Raw genomic sequence first — 17,335 nt, forward strand, 5'->3', positions numbered from 1 at the left:
ATCGCTTGAGCCCCGGAGTTCAAGACCAGCCTGGGGAACATAGTGGGATCCTGTCTCTACAAATAATAATAATAATAATAATAGTAATAAATAGCCAACAGTGGTGGTGTGCGCCTATTCTCCCAGCTACTTGGGAGGCTGAGGCAGGAAGATCACTTGAGCCTGGGAGGTCGAGGCTGCTGTGAGCCATGATCGCACCACTGCACTCCACCCTTGAGACCTGCCATTCACCTCTTCATTACATAGAGGACCAGCAGCAACTCAGAGAGGGGACACAATTCATCCCAGGGGACACAGCAACTTCCCGGCAGGGCCCTGGGGATGCGTTCCTGGTGCCAGCCCCACTTTCTCCCCACATCCCACCTCCAGGGGCTGCTCTAGACTGCCAAGCCCTCAAGGAAGCTGCCAACCTGCCAGAGACTGCACAGCAACATGTGTCAGTCTGGGGGCACTGTCACCTGTGGCTGAAGAAAGCTCTTTGTTTTGTCTAGGAACTCGGTGTCGCTCTCTCATAGCTGCCAGACGGGGGACTTCTCTTTTCTTGCCAAAGCAGGATTTTTTTCCAAGGGCCTCATCCAACTAAGTCTCACTCCAAGCGGCTGGAGCTGCTTGAATGGTTTGGAATTATGCAACCAGCAAGTGGAAGACAAGTTTTTTTGTTTTTGTTTTTTTTGAGACGGACTCTCACTCTGTTGCCCAGGCTGGAGTGCAATGGTGCGATCGGCTCACTGCAACCTCTGCCTCCCGGGCTCAAGTGATTCTCCTGCCTCTACCTCCTGAGTAGCTGGGATTACAGGCAACCACCACCACGCCTGGCTAATTTTTGTATTTTTAGTAGAGATGGGGTTTCACCATGTTGGCCAGGCTGGTCATAAATGAAGACAAGTTTTGTCCCTGTGACCTTTCTCAAGTGCTTACGGATTCATGCCTCAAAGATGCAAAATAAACATCCAACAAAACTTGTCTCCACCTTTCTGAGGAGGGTAACATAGCAGAGGGTACGGGTTAGGTACAGGGACTCTGTAAGAGTCTAGCCGTCTATTTGCAAGGCTGGATTTTAAAGTGCATGTTCTCCTATCTTGGTTTTAAATCATCCTTTTCTCATTTATTTATTTATTTATCTTTTGAGATGAAGTTTTTGTTCTTGTCACCTAGGCTAGAGTGCAGTGGCGCAATCTCAGCTCACTGCAACCTCCACCTCCCAGATTCAAGCGATTCTCCTGCCTCAGCCTCTCGAGTAGCTGGAATCACAGGTGCCCACCATCACACCTGGCTAATTTTTGTATTTTTAGTAGAGATGGGGTTTCACTATGTTGGCCAGGCTGGTCTTGAACTCCTGACCTCAGGTGATCCACTCACCTCAGCCTCCCAAATTGCTGGGATTACAGGCATGAGCCACCATGCCCAGCCCACCCTTATTTTTTTTTAATTTATTTTCATTTTTTGAGATGGAGTCTCGCTCTGTCGCCCAGACTGGAGTGCAGTGGGGCGATCTCGGCTCACCACAACCTCCACTTCCAGGTTCAAGCAATTCTCCTGCCTCAGCTTCTGAAGTAGCTGGGATTACAGGCACGTACCACCACAGCTGGCTCATTTTTATATTTTTATTAGAGACAGGGTTTCATCATGTTGGCCAGACTGGTCTCGAACTCCTGGCCTCAAGTGATCTCCCCACCTCGGCCTCCCAAAGTGCTGGGATCACAGGCATGAGCCACCACACCTGACCCCTTTTCATTTTTTAATGGCTCCCAACTGCCCGGGTTTAAACCCCAGCATGCTGGGAGTAGGTCCGGGCCAAATACAAACAGGCACCATTGTCCACAGGCATCTCCAGTGGCCTGAGCCTCCCTGGGGACTCAACCTCCCTGAGCCTGAGTCTCCTCATCTGCAAATGGGGACAACAGCAGCTGCACATCCTAGGGCTGTTGTGAGGGTTGTATGAGCATAAAAGGGGCTTGCACACTTGATGAGAATGCCTGGTACAAAGCGGAGTGCTCAACAGTCAGAGAGAATGTTCTACAGGACTGTGGGTTCACCTTCATTCTCAGGATCATTAGGGGAATTTGAGATTTAATGAAGTTCCCTCAGCCACTCAGAGTGAAGACACAGGCAGTAGCTAGTTCCTCTTCTCATTCCTAACGTTTATTTTTTAACAAAGGGAAGTCCCAGGAATTCCTTGGAATAACCAAGTCAGTGAAACTGGCAGAGAGAAGATGACAAATCCGGCTGCAAACCCCAAAGCCAGGCCCAGGGTTAGCTTCAGGGAACAAGGAGGCCTGTTGGGGTACAAGTGTAGGGTCTGCTACTCAGGAGTGTTTGGCCTATGAGGATATTCCTAACCAATGCAGAGAATGTGGGTGCAGGGGAAGCTCCGGGGAGAAAACATGAGTGGGGATTCTTGGGCAGTTCCATTTGTGAAGTCAGGAATGCATATTTCTATGAAGTGGGGCCCAGGAGAGGAACTGATCTTCATTGTATTGAAAGACAATGAAAGCGACACAATTTGTTCTTCCCACGAACACACGTTAGTAAACACCTGTCATATGCCATATACTCTCCTAGGCTCTGGGAAGTCAAAATTCTGGTACTTACTGGTCTCTCTGACAGACTGAGAATAGAAAAATAGAAGCAGCAGGCTCTGAAATGCCAGGAAGGCAGTATTTAATGGCTCTGGGCCCTGGTTTCCACCTCTGTGAAAGAGGAAGGCTGGACAACAGGGTTCCCCAGCCTTTCCCCACCAGTCATCCAGGGATCCTACACCAAAGCCTCCACAGCGCATAGACACGGAACGAAGTTCCACCAGGGACACCAGATCCTAGGGCAATGGGGAAACCTGGCACGGAAAAGTCAGCTTTGGGATCAGAGCATGGCTCTCCCAATGAAGGCTGCATGCTGGCTTCAGGTCCGTCCCAAACCCTCGCAACGAGGTGTGGGGACTAGAATCTCCCCTCCCACAGGCATAAGATGGGGCCGGGGATAGACAAGACATGTGCTGGACACATGAATGTGTCTTTTCCACAAGTGGGTGACGATGACTAATAAACCAAAGACCGTGAACTGCTGAAGAAACACAGCCACAGTCCCCAGCACCCTGCATCTTGCTAGGAGACAAGGCACTCTCCAAGGAACAGGAGCCAAATGAAAACGCACAGCTATGAAACCCACTGGGCACCCGCTGCCAACCCCACCGAGGCCCCTACACCTCCCTCCCACAACTATTCAAAGTGCTTGAAAGACCGAGGTTTTAAAAATTCTACCAGCAAGGTATAATTTACTCAAAAGGAATGGGTTCTTTTTTGTTTGTATGTTTTGTTTTGGTTTTGGTTTTTTGAGACAGAGTCTTGCTCCGTTGCCCAGTCTGGAGTACAGTGGTACCATCTTGGCTCACTGCAACCTCTGCCTCCTAGGTTCAAGCAATTGTCCTGCCACAGTCTCCCAAGTAGCTGGGACTACAGACATGCGCCACCACACCCAGCTAATTTTTGTATTTTTAGCAGAGACAGGGTTTCACCATGTTGGCCAGGCTGGTCTTGAACTCCTGACCTCAGGTGATCCGCCTGCCTCAGTCTCCCAAAGTGCTGGGATTACAAGCATCAGCCACCATGCCTGGCTGGAACAGGTTCTTATAATAGGCATGAGTCATTATAGATAAAGGGAAAAACTAACAGATCAAAATGGCACGGGCTAGGGTTTGACAGATTCAGGAACAAAGACACCCGTGTCAAACCCTCGTAGCTCAGGAGTGACGCAACCCTGCTGTAGTTGGGGAACAAAAGCCAAGACAGAGGCACACGGCTGTATTTCCGGTGGACACAGGGTAACCATCTAATGAAGATGGAAGGCATGGCGTCCTAGAAGCACACTGTGACGTCCTAGAAGCACGCTGTGAGTGTTCTGGCCAAAACCAAATAAGGGTGGCTGTTCCTATGCCTGGATCTGTGACCCCAACAGGGCCCCCGACCTCTTCAGCATTTGGGCAACTGCCTGGAGTCTAAAGCTCGGCTTTCCTGACCACAGAGATTTACAGAAGCCCCAAACGCACCTTGCCTAATTTCTAACTACGGCTTCATCTAGACCAGGCATGGAAAGCATGTGGGAAACACACTCTCCTCTCTCCAGTGTCCACAGCAGACATCACAAATTAATCATGGCACTTTCCCCACCGAGTCCAGGCTTAACCTCAGAATCCCCCTTAACCCGGAGCTCCAAATAGCCCAGGCTTATTGATCAGTTGACAAGCTACAGATTAAATCCAGGTTCAGATCTTCAACTTCTGCCCCATCAAAACTGTGCCCAGCATTTCTTGTTCCTCAGCCACATCCATGTTTGGGGATTTTTCCCAAAGAAATAACAGAATTTTTTAAAAATAACAACATACATACTCAAAGATGTTCATTGCCAGTAAATACCAGGCTGTTTCCATTTTTTAGCAAAAGTTGGATAAATAAGTAAATACTATCTACGTAACACTTCATATACGCCAGGCACTTATTATACATGGTATCTTATTGAATTTTCACAATTCCACAAGTGAGATATTATCATACACATTTTTCAGATGAGAAAATTGAGGACAAGGGAAGTGAAGTAGCCAGCAGATCACAGGATTCACTCCACGCCAGGGAACCCACCAGGTGGAGGAACAGACACACACAGGCATGCACGCACACAAACAGATATGCACACACCAACACACACACACGCAAGCATACACACACACAGAGGCATGCACCTACACAAGTGCACACACACACAGGCATGCACCCACACAAGTGCACACACACACAGGCATGCACCTACACAAGTGCACACACACACAGGAATGTACCCACACAGGTGCACACACACACAGGCATGCACACACCCTCTCACACACATACATGCACATGCACATACAGGCATGCGCAGACATACACACACAGACACACAGGGATGTGTCCACACAAACATATACACACACAGGTGCATAGAAACACAGGTATGCACACACACATGCACATGCAGGCATGCATACACAGACACATGCATGCATACACACAGACACATGCATGCATACACACAGACACATGCATGCACACACAGGTGCACACACACAGACACATGCATGCACGCACAGGTGCACACGCACAGACACATGCATGCACGCACAGGTGCACACGCACAGACACATGCATGCCCGCACAGGTGCACACGCACAGACACATGCATGCCCGCACAGGTGCACACGCACAGACACATGCATGCCCGCACAGGTGCACACGCACAGACACATGCATGCACGCACAGGTGCACATGCACAGATACATGCATGCACGCACAGGTGCACACAGACACATGCATGCACGCACAGGTGCACATGCACAGATACATGCATGCACGCACAGGTGCACACAGACACATGCATGCATACACAGGTGCACACAGGTATGCACACACATGCACATCCAAGCATGCATACATACATATACACATGCATCCACACACATCCACACTCATACACAGGAGTGCACACACATACACACATATACACACAGGCACACACACATCCACTCCCACACACAGGCATGCACACACACCACCATACAGAGGTGTGCACACACACAAAATGGGTATCAGAGACTTACATATGTTGTACTACATCCACTTACAAAATAATATTTGGCCATTACAATAATAAAAACAGGCTGGGCACAGTGGATCATGCCTGTAATCCCAGCACTTTGGGAGGCCCAGGCAGGTGGATCACCCAAGGTCAGGAATTCGCGACCAGTCTAGCCAACATGGCATCTCTATTAAAAATACCAAATTAGCTGGATGTGTTGCCATACACCTGTAGTCCCAGCTACTTGAGAGGCTGAGGCAGGAGAATCACTTGAACCAGGAGGCAGAGGTAGCCATGAGCCGAGATCGTGCCACTGCACTCCAGCCTGGGTGACAAGAACAAAATGCCATCTCAAAAAAAAATTATAAAAACAAAAATCACTTATGAAATGTCAAGAGAAAGGACACAGGCTGTATCTCTGCTCTGCTAAAGGCTGTGGCAAGGGCTCCACGGGAAGGGGCAGACCCCTCTGTGTGAGGTGGGGGGTAGTGGCTGATCACTTAGCTCCTGCATTTTGTCAGAACCCTTTCGGCAAACCACAGCGACTTAGAATAAAACCACCACGGGGCAAAGACTAAGCGTGTGTGCTTGTTTCATAAGGGAATCTCACGAGGCAAGATGTCTGGGAACAAAGAATAACAAGAGGTGGACAAAAGCGTGCAGGGGTCCAGGGAAGGGTAAGAGAAGATGGGGAGGAAAGACACTCGTACACGGGGTAAGATTTAGAGTGCGGTGAGCCTTCGGCCTTTCTTGAAGGCTGGGAAACATGCACTTCACACACAAAGAGCTCTCCAGATTCATTTCTTCAGGTTAAGACCTGTACACGTTCGAATGCTGCATCCTCATGGCACAGCGACTGTATACCGTGCTAGTGACTGTGTCGGGAATCACTACACCAGAGCATCCGGAGACCAGCAGGTGCCTGGGGCAGGTATCAGGCTAGGGCAGGCTGGCAAAGGGCTGGCACTGGTCTGGAGTTTGGTGGAGGGCAGCCAGGTCACAGCCCACTGGGCAGAATTCTTTGCTTATTAAGGTGGCTTCATTTACATGCCAGGCCAAACCTAGGGTGCAGGGATCTCCTTCTTTCTCCTAGGAGACTGTTTTTTCCTCTAAGACTTTTTTTTTTGAGACAAAGTCTTGCTCTGTCGCCCACGCTGGAGTGCCACTGCATCCTCACAGTGGTGTGATCATAGCTCACTGCCTCCTTGACCTCCTGGGCTCAGCCTCCCGAGTAGCTTGGACTATAGGTACATACCAACACGCTCGGCTAATTTTTTAATATTTTTTTGAAGAGGCAGGGTCTCACTATATTGCCCAGGCTGGTGTGGAACTCCTGGGCTCAAGCAATCCTCCCACTTCAGCTCCCCTAAGGGCTTTTAACCTCTTTAGGAAAAGATCCACAAAGCAGACACATCGCTCTTGAGTTTCAGATCTTCCCAGGGCTCCTCACTGCCCTCCCATTATAAAAGCCCTACATTTAAAGTGGCCTCCAGTCCCCCATCATCTGGCTTCCGCCTGAACACTCATCTTGGCTCAAGAACTAGTCCTCTTTAAGCCTCAGTTTCCTTATCTGTATATTGGGGTCAGTATAGCCCCTGGCTCATGGATGAGTAAGCCTGGCCCTCCGTATACGATACCTGATCCCACCATTCACAGGCTGCATGGGAGCTTTTCATTTTTCAATTGTGCAATTTGTGTTTTAAAAATATATGACATGAGGCTGGGCGCAGTGGCTCACGCCTGTAATGCCAGCACTTTGGGAGGCTGAGGCGGGCAGATCACCTGAGGTCAGTTTGAGACCAGACTGGCCAACATGGTGAAACCCCATCTCTACTAAAAATACAAAAATTAGGCTGGGCGTGGTGGCAGGCACCTGTGGTCCCAGCTACTTGAGAGGCTGAGGCAGGAGAATTGCTTGAACCCAGGAGGCGGAGGCTGCAGTGAGCCAAGATGTCGCCACTGCACTCCAGCCTCGCAACAGAGTGAGATTCCATCTAAAAACAAACAAACAAACAAATAAATATATATATGTATGTATGTATGTATGTATGTATGACATGAGCAACAAGAAGTGCCCCCGGCCTGAGCCCAGGCCCAGGTGAAATGCATCAAGCCAAAAAGGCCCTTCTGGTTATGCAAATACAGTCCTTCCATGAACCACTGGCTTAAGGAAGCGTAAACACTCCACATAGAAATAAACAGCTGAAACCCTTTGAAGGCAGCGAACAGTCTATGGATGGTCCACAGAGTGCTAAGTGGTAACTCATTCTTTGCAAGGGGAAGCAGCAGCCTTGTAAATCTCATCCCATGGAGGGTTGTAGCTTCTCCCGGCTGCCCCAGTCAGCTCTCACTCCTGCTTTCTCTAATTTTTTGTTGTCGATGGTGAGATGGAGTATCACTCTGTCGCCCAGGCTGCAGTGCAGGTGGCACAATCTTGGCTCACTCCAACCTCTTCCTCCTGGGTTCAAGCGATTCTCCTGCCTCAGCCTCCTGAGTAGCTGGGATTACAGGTGTGTGCCACTATGCCCAGCCTAATTTTTGTATTTTTAGTAGAGATGAGGTTTCCCCTTGTTGGCCTGGCTGGTCTCGAACTCCTGACCTCAGGCGATCTACCCGCCTTGGCCTCCCAAAGGGCTGGGATTACAGGCATGAGCCACCGCACTCAGCCTCCTGCTTTCTATTGAAACAGAAGCAGAGATTTGGAAATTTCAACCTAGCCCCAAGTCCCCTGAGTGTAATTAGCTTCCACAATTTAATTTAATGCAGAGAACAGTTACTGAGCATTTATAAGCTTCTGTCCTGGTAATACACAAAGAGCCTACATGAGCAGATTCATTTCTTCTTTTTTTTTTTTTTTTTTTTTTTTTTTGAGACGGAGTCTTGCTCTGTTGCCCAGGCTGGAGTACAATGGTGCAATCTTGGCTCACTGCAACCTCTACCTCCTGGGTTCAAGGGATTCTCGTGCCTCAGCCTCCCAAGTAGCTGGTAGCTGGGATTACAGGCACATGCCACCATATCCAGCTAATTTTTGTATTTTTAGTAGAGACGGGGTTTTACTATGTTAGCCAGGTTGGTCGCGAACTCCTGACCTCAAGTGATCCACCCACCTCAGCCTCCCAAAGTACTGGGATTACAGGCATGAGCCACTGCGCCCAGCCCATTTCTTAATTTTTAAAAATTATTTTAAAATAGAGATGCAGTCTCACTATGTTGCCCAGGCTGGTTTCAAGCTCCTGAGCTCAAGCAATCCACCTGCTCCAGCCTCAAAAAGTACTAGGATTACAGGCATGAGCCACGGTGCCTGGCCTCATTTCTTCATTTCTTAGCCCTTGTTATGTACTAGCACACGGTAATCTTCCAGCACTAGGAGTACGATCACAAAGCAGCCATGGCTTCTGCCTTTTAGGAGATTATGTCCTTGTTAGTTACTTAATTATAATTCCTTAATTATAATGCTATCTAGACCATAGTAGATACAGATACAGGCACAATTAATTCTGATTGAGGCTGGTAGGAGAATGGGGTAAGAAATCAGGGTTTTGAAGGATGAATAGTTCACCAGGCATCAAAATGGAGAAGCCCTTTTCACACCCACTGCTTTTCTTTAATCATTCCAACCACTCTGTGAAATTTTACATTCTCTTTTTCCTAAGCGAAAACACAGAAATTCTAGTGATAAATACCTGCCCAAAGTCCTACACCTGTGAGCTGATGGAACCAGAATATCAACTTGAGTCTCACTCCCCTACATGCCATAACTTTCTCCATTTCACACAGCAGCATTTTTTTAAAGTAAGCACAGAGCAACAAAGTTCACGTTCCAGTTTAAAGTTTCCACCATCAAGGAAGATTGAGAATCAGGAAATTTAAAAACTAATTTCATGTGCAACACGAGTCTACAAAAGGAGTGTCCAGCCCTGCTTGCGGCCTTCGAACCTCTTCCCTGGTGCCAGAAGGCTTGGGAAATGTGCGGTGTGGTGAAGTGGCCGTGTCGGGGCTCTGAGCCCACAGCCTGGATTCCAGGCATAGTTTTGCCATGTCCAAGCACCCGGACCTTGAGCAAGATACTCAGCTTCCTCGGATCCCAAGCTCCTCATCTATAAAACATGGCAAGTGGCAGACCTGGCCTCGTGAAGGACAAATGATTTAATATACGGAAAGTCCTTCAGAGAGCGTCAGACACATAGTAGGGCCACAATAAAACTATTGTTATTCATATTATTGCCACATTGGTAACCAAGAGAGGCCCTCAGAGGGGAGGGGTGGGTAAATCTGGTCCCAGAAATTAAGCCGATCCTGCCCCTGGGGTTTATTTTTATTTATTTATTTACTTATTTTTGAGACAGGGTTTTCCTCTGTCACCCAGGCTGGAATGCAATGACACCAGCACAGCTCACTGCAGCCTCCAACTCCTGGGCTCAAGCGATCCTCCCACCTCAGACTCCTGAGTAGCTGGGACTACAGGCATGGGACACCATGCCTCAGCTAATTTTTTTTTGTTTTTAGTAGAGACGAGGTCCCACTATGTTGACCAGGCTGGTCTCCAACTCCTGGGCTCAAGCAATCCTCCTGCCTTGGTCTCCCAAAGTGTTGGGATTATAGCCACTAAGCCTGGTTACTCCCAGGGCTCAGAAGCCATCAGAATAGACTCCAGTTGGCTAGTTCACACCATCCCTGGCACGTCCATCCTTCCCACCTCCACTTCTCCTTGGAGGCAGCAACCTCTGTTGTCCTCTGTTCCTGAAAGCTGAGCTGCACGCCCTCTGGATTCCTGGCTCCGTGAAAGTTCATATTACATTAAAGAATAAATAAAAGGATCAAGTGAATGAACCCATCCTGCAAGACAAGCATGATGCAGCATTGACCAAGCATGGCTCTAAATCAAGAGAGCCTGGCCCTGGCACATCGCAGGTCACTACCAGTGGTCACTGCATTGTCCCCACAATCCTGCAGAGACACGAGAACAATAGGACCGAGGTTCTGTCCTGGGCACCAGCCGGGTACTTCTGTGTGGCAGACAACAGCTGTGGCCAGCCAGCCGTGTGTGCTGTGCGTTCAGCGCATTCCCCGGACTCTCAATCGCCCCACCCGGCTAGCCTGGCAGCCCCTGCTGCCCCGTGGCCTTGCTGGCATTTGTCTTGTTTTGTCTTGTTTTCCCCCAGCCACAGACGCCTCTCAGTTTCTCAGGCTCTGAATACAGACTAAAGAGGATCAGAGTCGAACTTCACTCTTAATTCTTCCAGGCTCTAGCCCCAGCTCTGTCACTCGTTAACTGTGAGTTTAGGGCAGGTCCTAGCACTGCTGTGGGCCTCAGTTTCCCCATATGCTGATGCACCTGTGTGCCGGCCACAGGTGAAGTATGAACTTTTTGAGGTCAGCGCTGGCAAGTGTGGGTGAGGCCAAACCGTTCCTGTACGGCTGATGGCTGGCAATATCGGTGAACAACAAGATTCATGCCCTGTGTCCTGGAGCTCAGCATCTGTATCTAGCATCTCCTAAGGAAATAATCTACAGTGTAGAAACATTTCTTGCCTGAACTGTGCATCACAGGGTTGTCTAAACGGAAAACTGGAAATAACAGCTACTACTTCCGGGTCCCAGAAATTAAGACATTGTTCTAAGCACTTTCCCTGTATTTGCTCATTTAATCCCCACCACAATCCTACATGGCAGGCACTATATTACCCTTATTTTATACATCAGGTGACTGAGCCCAGAGAGGGTAAGCCATGTGTCCAAGGCCACACAGTGAGTGATGGAGCTGAAATTTGAACCCACGTCGTGTGGCTCCAAAGTCCACTGTACTACACCATCCCCCTTGGCAAAGTAAAAGAAGGTTCATTTAAAGGTAAAATGCCTTCATAAACCAATTACTCCATTAAAACAAAAGAAAAATTTCCAGAATACGCCAAAATAGAATATGACACAGCAAGTCAACTCATCCAATTCTTCATTTTACAAATGAGGACACTGAGGCCCAGGGAGGGAGAGACTTGCCCACGGTCAGGCAGGTGGTTAGTGACATACAGATCCCTCCACTAAATTAGCTGGGTGTGGTGACACACACCTGTAATCCTCAGCTTCTGGAGAGGCTGAAGCACCAGAATTGCTTAAGCATGGGAGGCAGAGGCTGCAGTGAGCTGAGATTGTGCCACTGTACTCCAGACTGGGTGACAGAGTGAGATTGTCTCAAAAAAAAAAAAAACATCGCCCCCCTGGATTCAAGTTCCTCCACGTCAATGACCGTGCAATTAATTTACACCCTCCACGTTTCACACAAAGCACAAGAACACATGTGCATTACTTTATTACAATCAAAGTCAAGGGTTTATTAATAGAGTAATCTTAAACTAAAAGCCAATCTACTTCTTCTTCACATGGAAATGATGGCAAAAAGGCAGCCAGGGAAGTGACCTGGTCCCCAAGACATGGCACCCAGAATGGGCCCATCTGGAAGGTCCCTTAGAGAAAATCTGCTCTGAATCCCCGTGAAGCAGAGGGGAAGCTGATAGGCATGCCAGTCTCTGCATGGTTTTAGCGGCTATGGAAAGATAGCATTATACCAGCAGAATGGACCCTTTGTAACCTAAATGGCTATATTTGCAACTGCAGCATAAATGTAAGGTCTCGTAGCAGCTTCAGATAATTAACATTTTTAAGTGGAGAGGTGGAAAATGCAAATGATAATGGTCAAAATATGAGCCTACATCTGTAGTTCAGGACAGTATTCCAGCTCCCCCACTGCAGTGCACATCTGCGCTTCTTCATTCACCAGCATCCCTTTCTTTAACAACTGGGATCACGCTGGAGCTGCCAATCATGAAACCTCGCCTCCCTGCCCAACGGGGTGTGCATGTGACCCAAGCTGGGCCAATCACGGTCCTCTTAAGAGATTGACGGACACTGAGGAAAGAGGCCTCTCTTCTGCGATCCTGACCCAGAGGGACCACCATAGCATGGACCGTTTCTTTGGCTGTGCGGAGGCTGCCTGCTGCCAACCCCAGAGAAAAACAGAACTGAGAGATGAGATGAAAATACTGCGTGAGCCCTCGATCTAGCCACACCTAAAGCCGAAACCCCTGTACTTCCCACTACCAAGAGCCAAGCAATTCCTCTATGTGCTTCAACTTCCTTGAGCTTGCAAACATATGAATTATCACCACGACTCCCACCTAAAGGTTCCCAGCAGGGAATTAATTTCCTCCAATCCCCCTCAATCACCGGCGCACCTACCCAAACTGAAAAGAGTTCTAGAGAGGAAAGAAACTCTGCAGACTGCCTTAGTGGGTATGAGGCTTCCTTTGGGGGTGATGAGAAAGTTCTGGAACTAGACTGCGGTGACGGCTACACAACATTGTTACTCTGTTTAATGTAGCTGAACTGTACTTTCAAATGGCTACAATGGTAAACTTTATATTATTGTATTTTACAATTTTGTATTATTTATTTATTTAATTTATTTTAGACAGAGTCTTGCTGCGATCTCGGCTCAATCTCCTGACGTGATCTCCTGGGTTCAAGCAATTCTCCTGCCTCAGCCTCCCGAGTAGCTGGGACTACAGGCCACGCGCCACCACGCCTGGCTACTTTTTTGGTATTTTTAGTAGAGATGGGGTTTCATCGTGTTGGCATGTTGGCCAGGCTGGTCTCGAACTCCTGACCTCAGGTGATCCGGCTGCCTTGGTCTCCCAAGGTGCTGGGATTACAGGCATGAGCCACCACACCTGGCCTGTATTTTACCACAAAAGGGAATCGCAAGATCTGCAATGTGGTGCCCCGTGTACACATCCTGGCGAGCGCCCCCTCCCTCTGCTCCCTTTCCTCCCGGCGACGTCCAGGAGTGGGCCAAGCACGGCGGACGGAATTCAGCAGGAGACCTTTGGCCACAGAACAGGACTTCTTTTTCATTTTCCATCCTGCTGCCACTCGGAAGACCCCTGGAAGCTGGTTAACCATTAAAACCCAACTGGCCTGGAGAAAAATAGCCTGTAGGGTTGAATAAGTGGTTTTCCAAAACAAGGCCCTGTCTCCCGGGCCAGACAGGGTGCAGACAGCAGTGTCAACTAGGAACGCTGACTACATGTGAAACAAATGGCCTTTGTCAGCATTTCCTCGGTCCCAGGCACAGTGCTAGCACTGCTCAAAGCCAATCTGACGCCCATACCTTTTAAAAATGATTATCTCGCCTCTTAACTCCGGAACCCCACCTCTCGAGATTGTTTTCTAAAGAATAACTCAACAGAAGAGAGAAAGGAGCTGCATGTATTAAAATGTTGGTTGGAACATTCTTTATAAAAATAAAAATTGGAAGCAACTTAAGAGGCCAAGAACAGGGGAACATTTAGTACATGACAGTACACTTGTGAACCAGAACACTCTGCTACCAGAAAACCATGAATTACAAAGGTGGTGCAGCCGTATCACTTATGAAATTACATTAACCTTAAAAAAAGCAGCTGCAGATGAGAGTGTGACCTATAGGCTGGGACCACAGCAAAGCCGAAAGGCAGGAGGCGAGCCTGTCCAGAGAGTGGCCAGGAGGGACGTCCGAAAGCGGGAACTGACAGGGGGACCACAGGACTCTACTATGTCCTACCATTATTTTTTATTTTTATTTATTTATTTTTTGGAGACTCGCTCTGTCCCCCAGGCTGGAGTGCAGTGGCTAGATCTCGGCTCACTGCAACTTCCGCCTCCTGGTTTCAAGAGTTTCTCCTGCCTCATCCTCCTGAGTAGGTGGGATTACAGGTGCCCACCGCCACACCCGGCTAATTTCTATATTTTTAGTACAGACAGAGTTTTGCCATGTTGGCCAGCTGGTCTCAAACTCCTGACCTTACGTGATCCGCCTGCCTTGGCCTCCCAAAGTGCTGGGATTACAGGCATGAGCTATGACACCTGGCCATATTGTTATTTTTTAAATAAAATTTTATTTTGGGCTGGGCGTGGTGGCCTCTAATCCAAGCACTTTCGGAGGCCGAGGTGTAGGAACACTTGAGCCCAGGAGTTTGAGGCTAGCCCGGGCAATATAGTGAGACCCTGTCTCTCTTAAAAATAAAAATAATAATAATAATAATAATTTATTTTAGAAGAGCTTTGGAGTTACAGAAAAGTTGCAAGAGGTAGTACCGAGTTTCCATATTACCTTCCTCTTAACACACACACATACATATTTCACCACTGTTAACATGTTATATTACTGTGGTACATTTGTCACAATGAAAAAGTCAACACTGGTACATTACAATTAATTAAACTCCCGGCTTTATTTATATTTCAACAGCTTTTCTGTTCTAAGGTCCAATTCAACATAGTACATTGCAGATAGCCTATTTTTTTGTTTGTTTTTCTTTCTGCAACAGGGTCTCACTCAGTCTCACTACACTCACTCAGGCTGAGTGCAGTGGCGAGATCTTGGCTCCCCGCAGCCCCGACCTCCTGGGCTCAAGTGATCCTCCCACCTCAGCCTCCCACATAGCTGGGACTACCGGTATGCACCACCACACGTGGCTAATTTTTTATTCTTTTGTAGAGATGGAGTATTATGAATACTATGTTGCCCAGGCTGGTCTTGAACTCTTGGACGCAAGCAATCCTCCCACCTTAGCCTCCCAAAGTGCTGAGATGATAGGTGTGAGTCACTGTGCCCAGGCTGTTTTTGTTTTTGACAATTCGGTGATTTTTGGTATATTCACAGATATGTGCAACCACCATGATAGTCAATTTTAGAGCATTTTCATCACCTCAAAAAGAAACCCTGTGTCTTTAGCTATCACCCACTTCCATCATTAGACTATTATTTTTATTTGTATTTATTTATTTTGAGACAGGATCTCGCTCTGTTGCCCAGGCTACAGTGCAGTGGTACGATCGTAGCTCACTGCAGCCTTGACCTCCTGGGTTCCAGCGAACCTCCCACCTCAGCCTCCCAAGTAGCTGGGACTATAGCCATGTGCTACCATGCCTGGCTCATTTTATTTTGTTACGTTTTGTAGAGATGGGGTCTCACTATATTGCCCAGGTTGGTCTCAGACTCCTTAGCCAAGCAATCCTCCCACCTCAGCCTTCCAAAGTGCTGTGATTTACAGGCGTGAGCCACCGCACCCAGCCGAGTCTATTGTTTTTAAACGTTTGTTTTATCATGGACCAATTACACTGCTTTGAATCTTTAAAACAATGTGCATGGTGGAGGACGGGCAGTGGTACCACCCCCGCCCTCTGTGACAGACAAGCTGCTGAAGGGACGTGTAACACACTATTTCTGGTCACCTGAACAACAGTTTAAAGGTGCGGTAAGAGGGAGAGATTCCCTACTTCATGGGTTGTGAGAAATCCTTTTGCAAAATGGAGATCCCTTTAGTAGGGAAAGACCTCTCTCCCTCATCTACCCTACCCCAGGATTACCTTTTTGGAGTTCAGATTTTCTTTTCTCAACATGATCCTGTTACTTGTACCCCAAGTGAACAACCTTGGAAGTTTCTGACATTGAAAATGTCCATTTTCTTTAATGGCCAGAATGGAAAAGACTTAAAGTAGGCACTGTTCAGAGAGGGCACAAATGAATTCTCCCATGGGATCCGTGCGACCACCGCTGACAGTCAGTCAGGACACCACTGGGTAGTGGCTGCTATTCTGGTCCCCCCACCAGTCCCCGTCTCTAGAAGCAAGCAACTTGCCCCACCCACGGAGGCAGGCGCCCAGCTGCCATGCTTCTGTTATGGGATAGGTGGGATCACAAACACAGTTACCTCCTCCTAGCCAGCATCCTGAAACAATTCTGTTGACATTTCACCAATGGCTTTACTGGTGCAGAGACACAGCATGGCTTGTCCCAAGTCACAGCTAAGCTACAGACCCAGGAGTCCAACCCAGCCCTCTCCCTCCTTGCAGGATGGTGACCCTTGGTGAGCTGTGACCTCCAGACTCTGGAGGAACTCAGTACCTGTACGACCTCCTTCACCAGGGTCTTGTCCGTCCCAGTTTTGGCACGCTGCAGCCCGCTGACGTTCTCACCGATCCACGTGATGAGGGCAAACTTGGACCTCTTGCTCATGGCATCCCCGGTGGTGAAGCGCACGAAGGCAAACAACCGGACGTCATCTGTGGCCAAGAGCGAAAAGAGAACATGGTGCTCTGTTAAAACACCCCAACATCATGTCCCTGAGGAGAGGCTGTGAGCCTGGAGCAGCACGGCAGGAGCCCGGTGCAGTTCCCTGGGGGCGCCATGTGCAGAGGGCAGGAGGGAAGCACTCATCCGCTGCCCTTGTCACTGTCTCTTGAATCCTGGCAACAATGCTGCAGGCTTCATGCCCATTTCACAGATGGGAAATGGAGGTTCAGAGAAGTCACATGGCACTTTCGAGGTTGTGAGGGAATTCAAGGTCATGCTGGGATTTAAACCCAGGCCTTTCTGGCTGCAACGCCTACAGCCTTCCTACAATCAAGGCTCAAATTCTGGGTGGGCCCATTGCACAGATGTGGGCGCCACCAACAGTGCCAGGGCCCAGCCAAAAAAATTTAAAAATAAAAATTTAAAAAGGCTCAAATTATGGATCTTATTTAGGGACCAGAAATTCATCCTCTTTGTAGACCAGAAATTCATCAACTCTTTTTGCCTCAATCTTTGCGGTCCTACTTGGAATAAGACTCTACACTGTAGAGAGACAGGAAACACCCTGGGGCAAGAGGGGGTGGCGGTGGGTATGAAGAGGAAACAAAGAAAGTGGCTCTTAA

The 17,335-nt window shown here is 48.4% G+C and overlaps 1 protein-coding gene across 2 annotated transcripts in view; it reads right to left on the reverse strand.

Annotated features, from left to right (window-relative positions):
• The window catches only part of COTL1 (coactosin like F-actin binding protein 1), a 52,659-nt gene that overhangs the window by 8,375 nt on the left and 26,949 nt on the right, over positions 1 to 17,335 (reverse strand). The window contains exon 3 of one of the 2 annotated variants that reach the window (XM_054452672.2): positions 16,545 to 16,702. In XM_054452672.2, coding sequence (XP_054308647.1) covers positions 16,545 to 16,702 — 158 coding nt within the window. Of the gene's footprint in view, positions 1 to 15,401; positions 16,703 to 17,335 lie in introns of those variants that run through there. The other variant, XM_063654153.1, reaches the window with a different exon arrangement.

The sequence above is a fragment of the Pongo pygmaeus genome, chromosome 18 (assembly GCF_028885625.2).
Source record: "Pongo pygmaeus isolate AG05252 chromosome 18, NHGRI_mPonPyg2-v2.0_pri, whole genome shotgun sequence".
Lineage (NCBI taxonomy): Eukaryota > Metazoa > Chordata > Mammalia > Primates > Hominidae > Pongo > Pongo pygmaeus.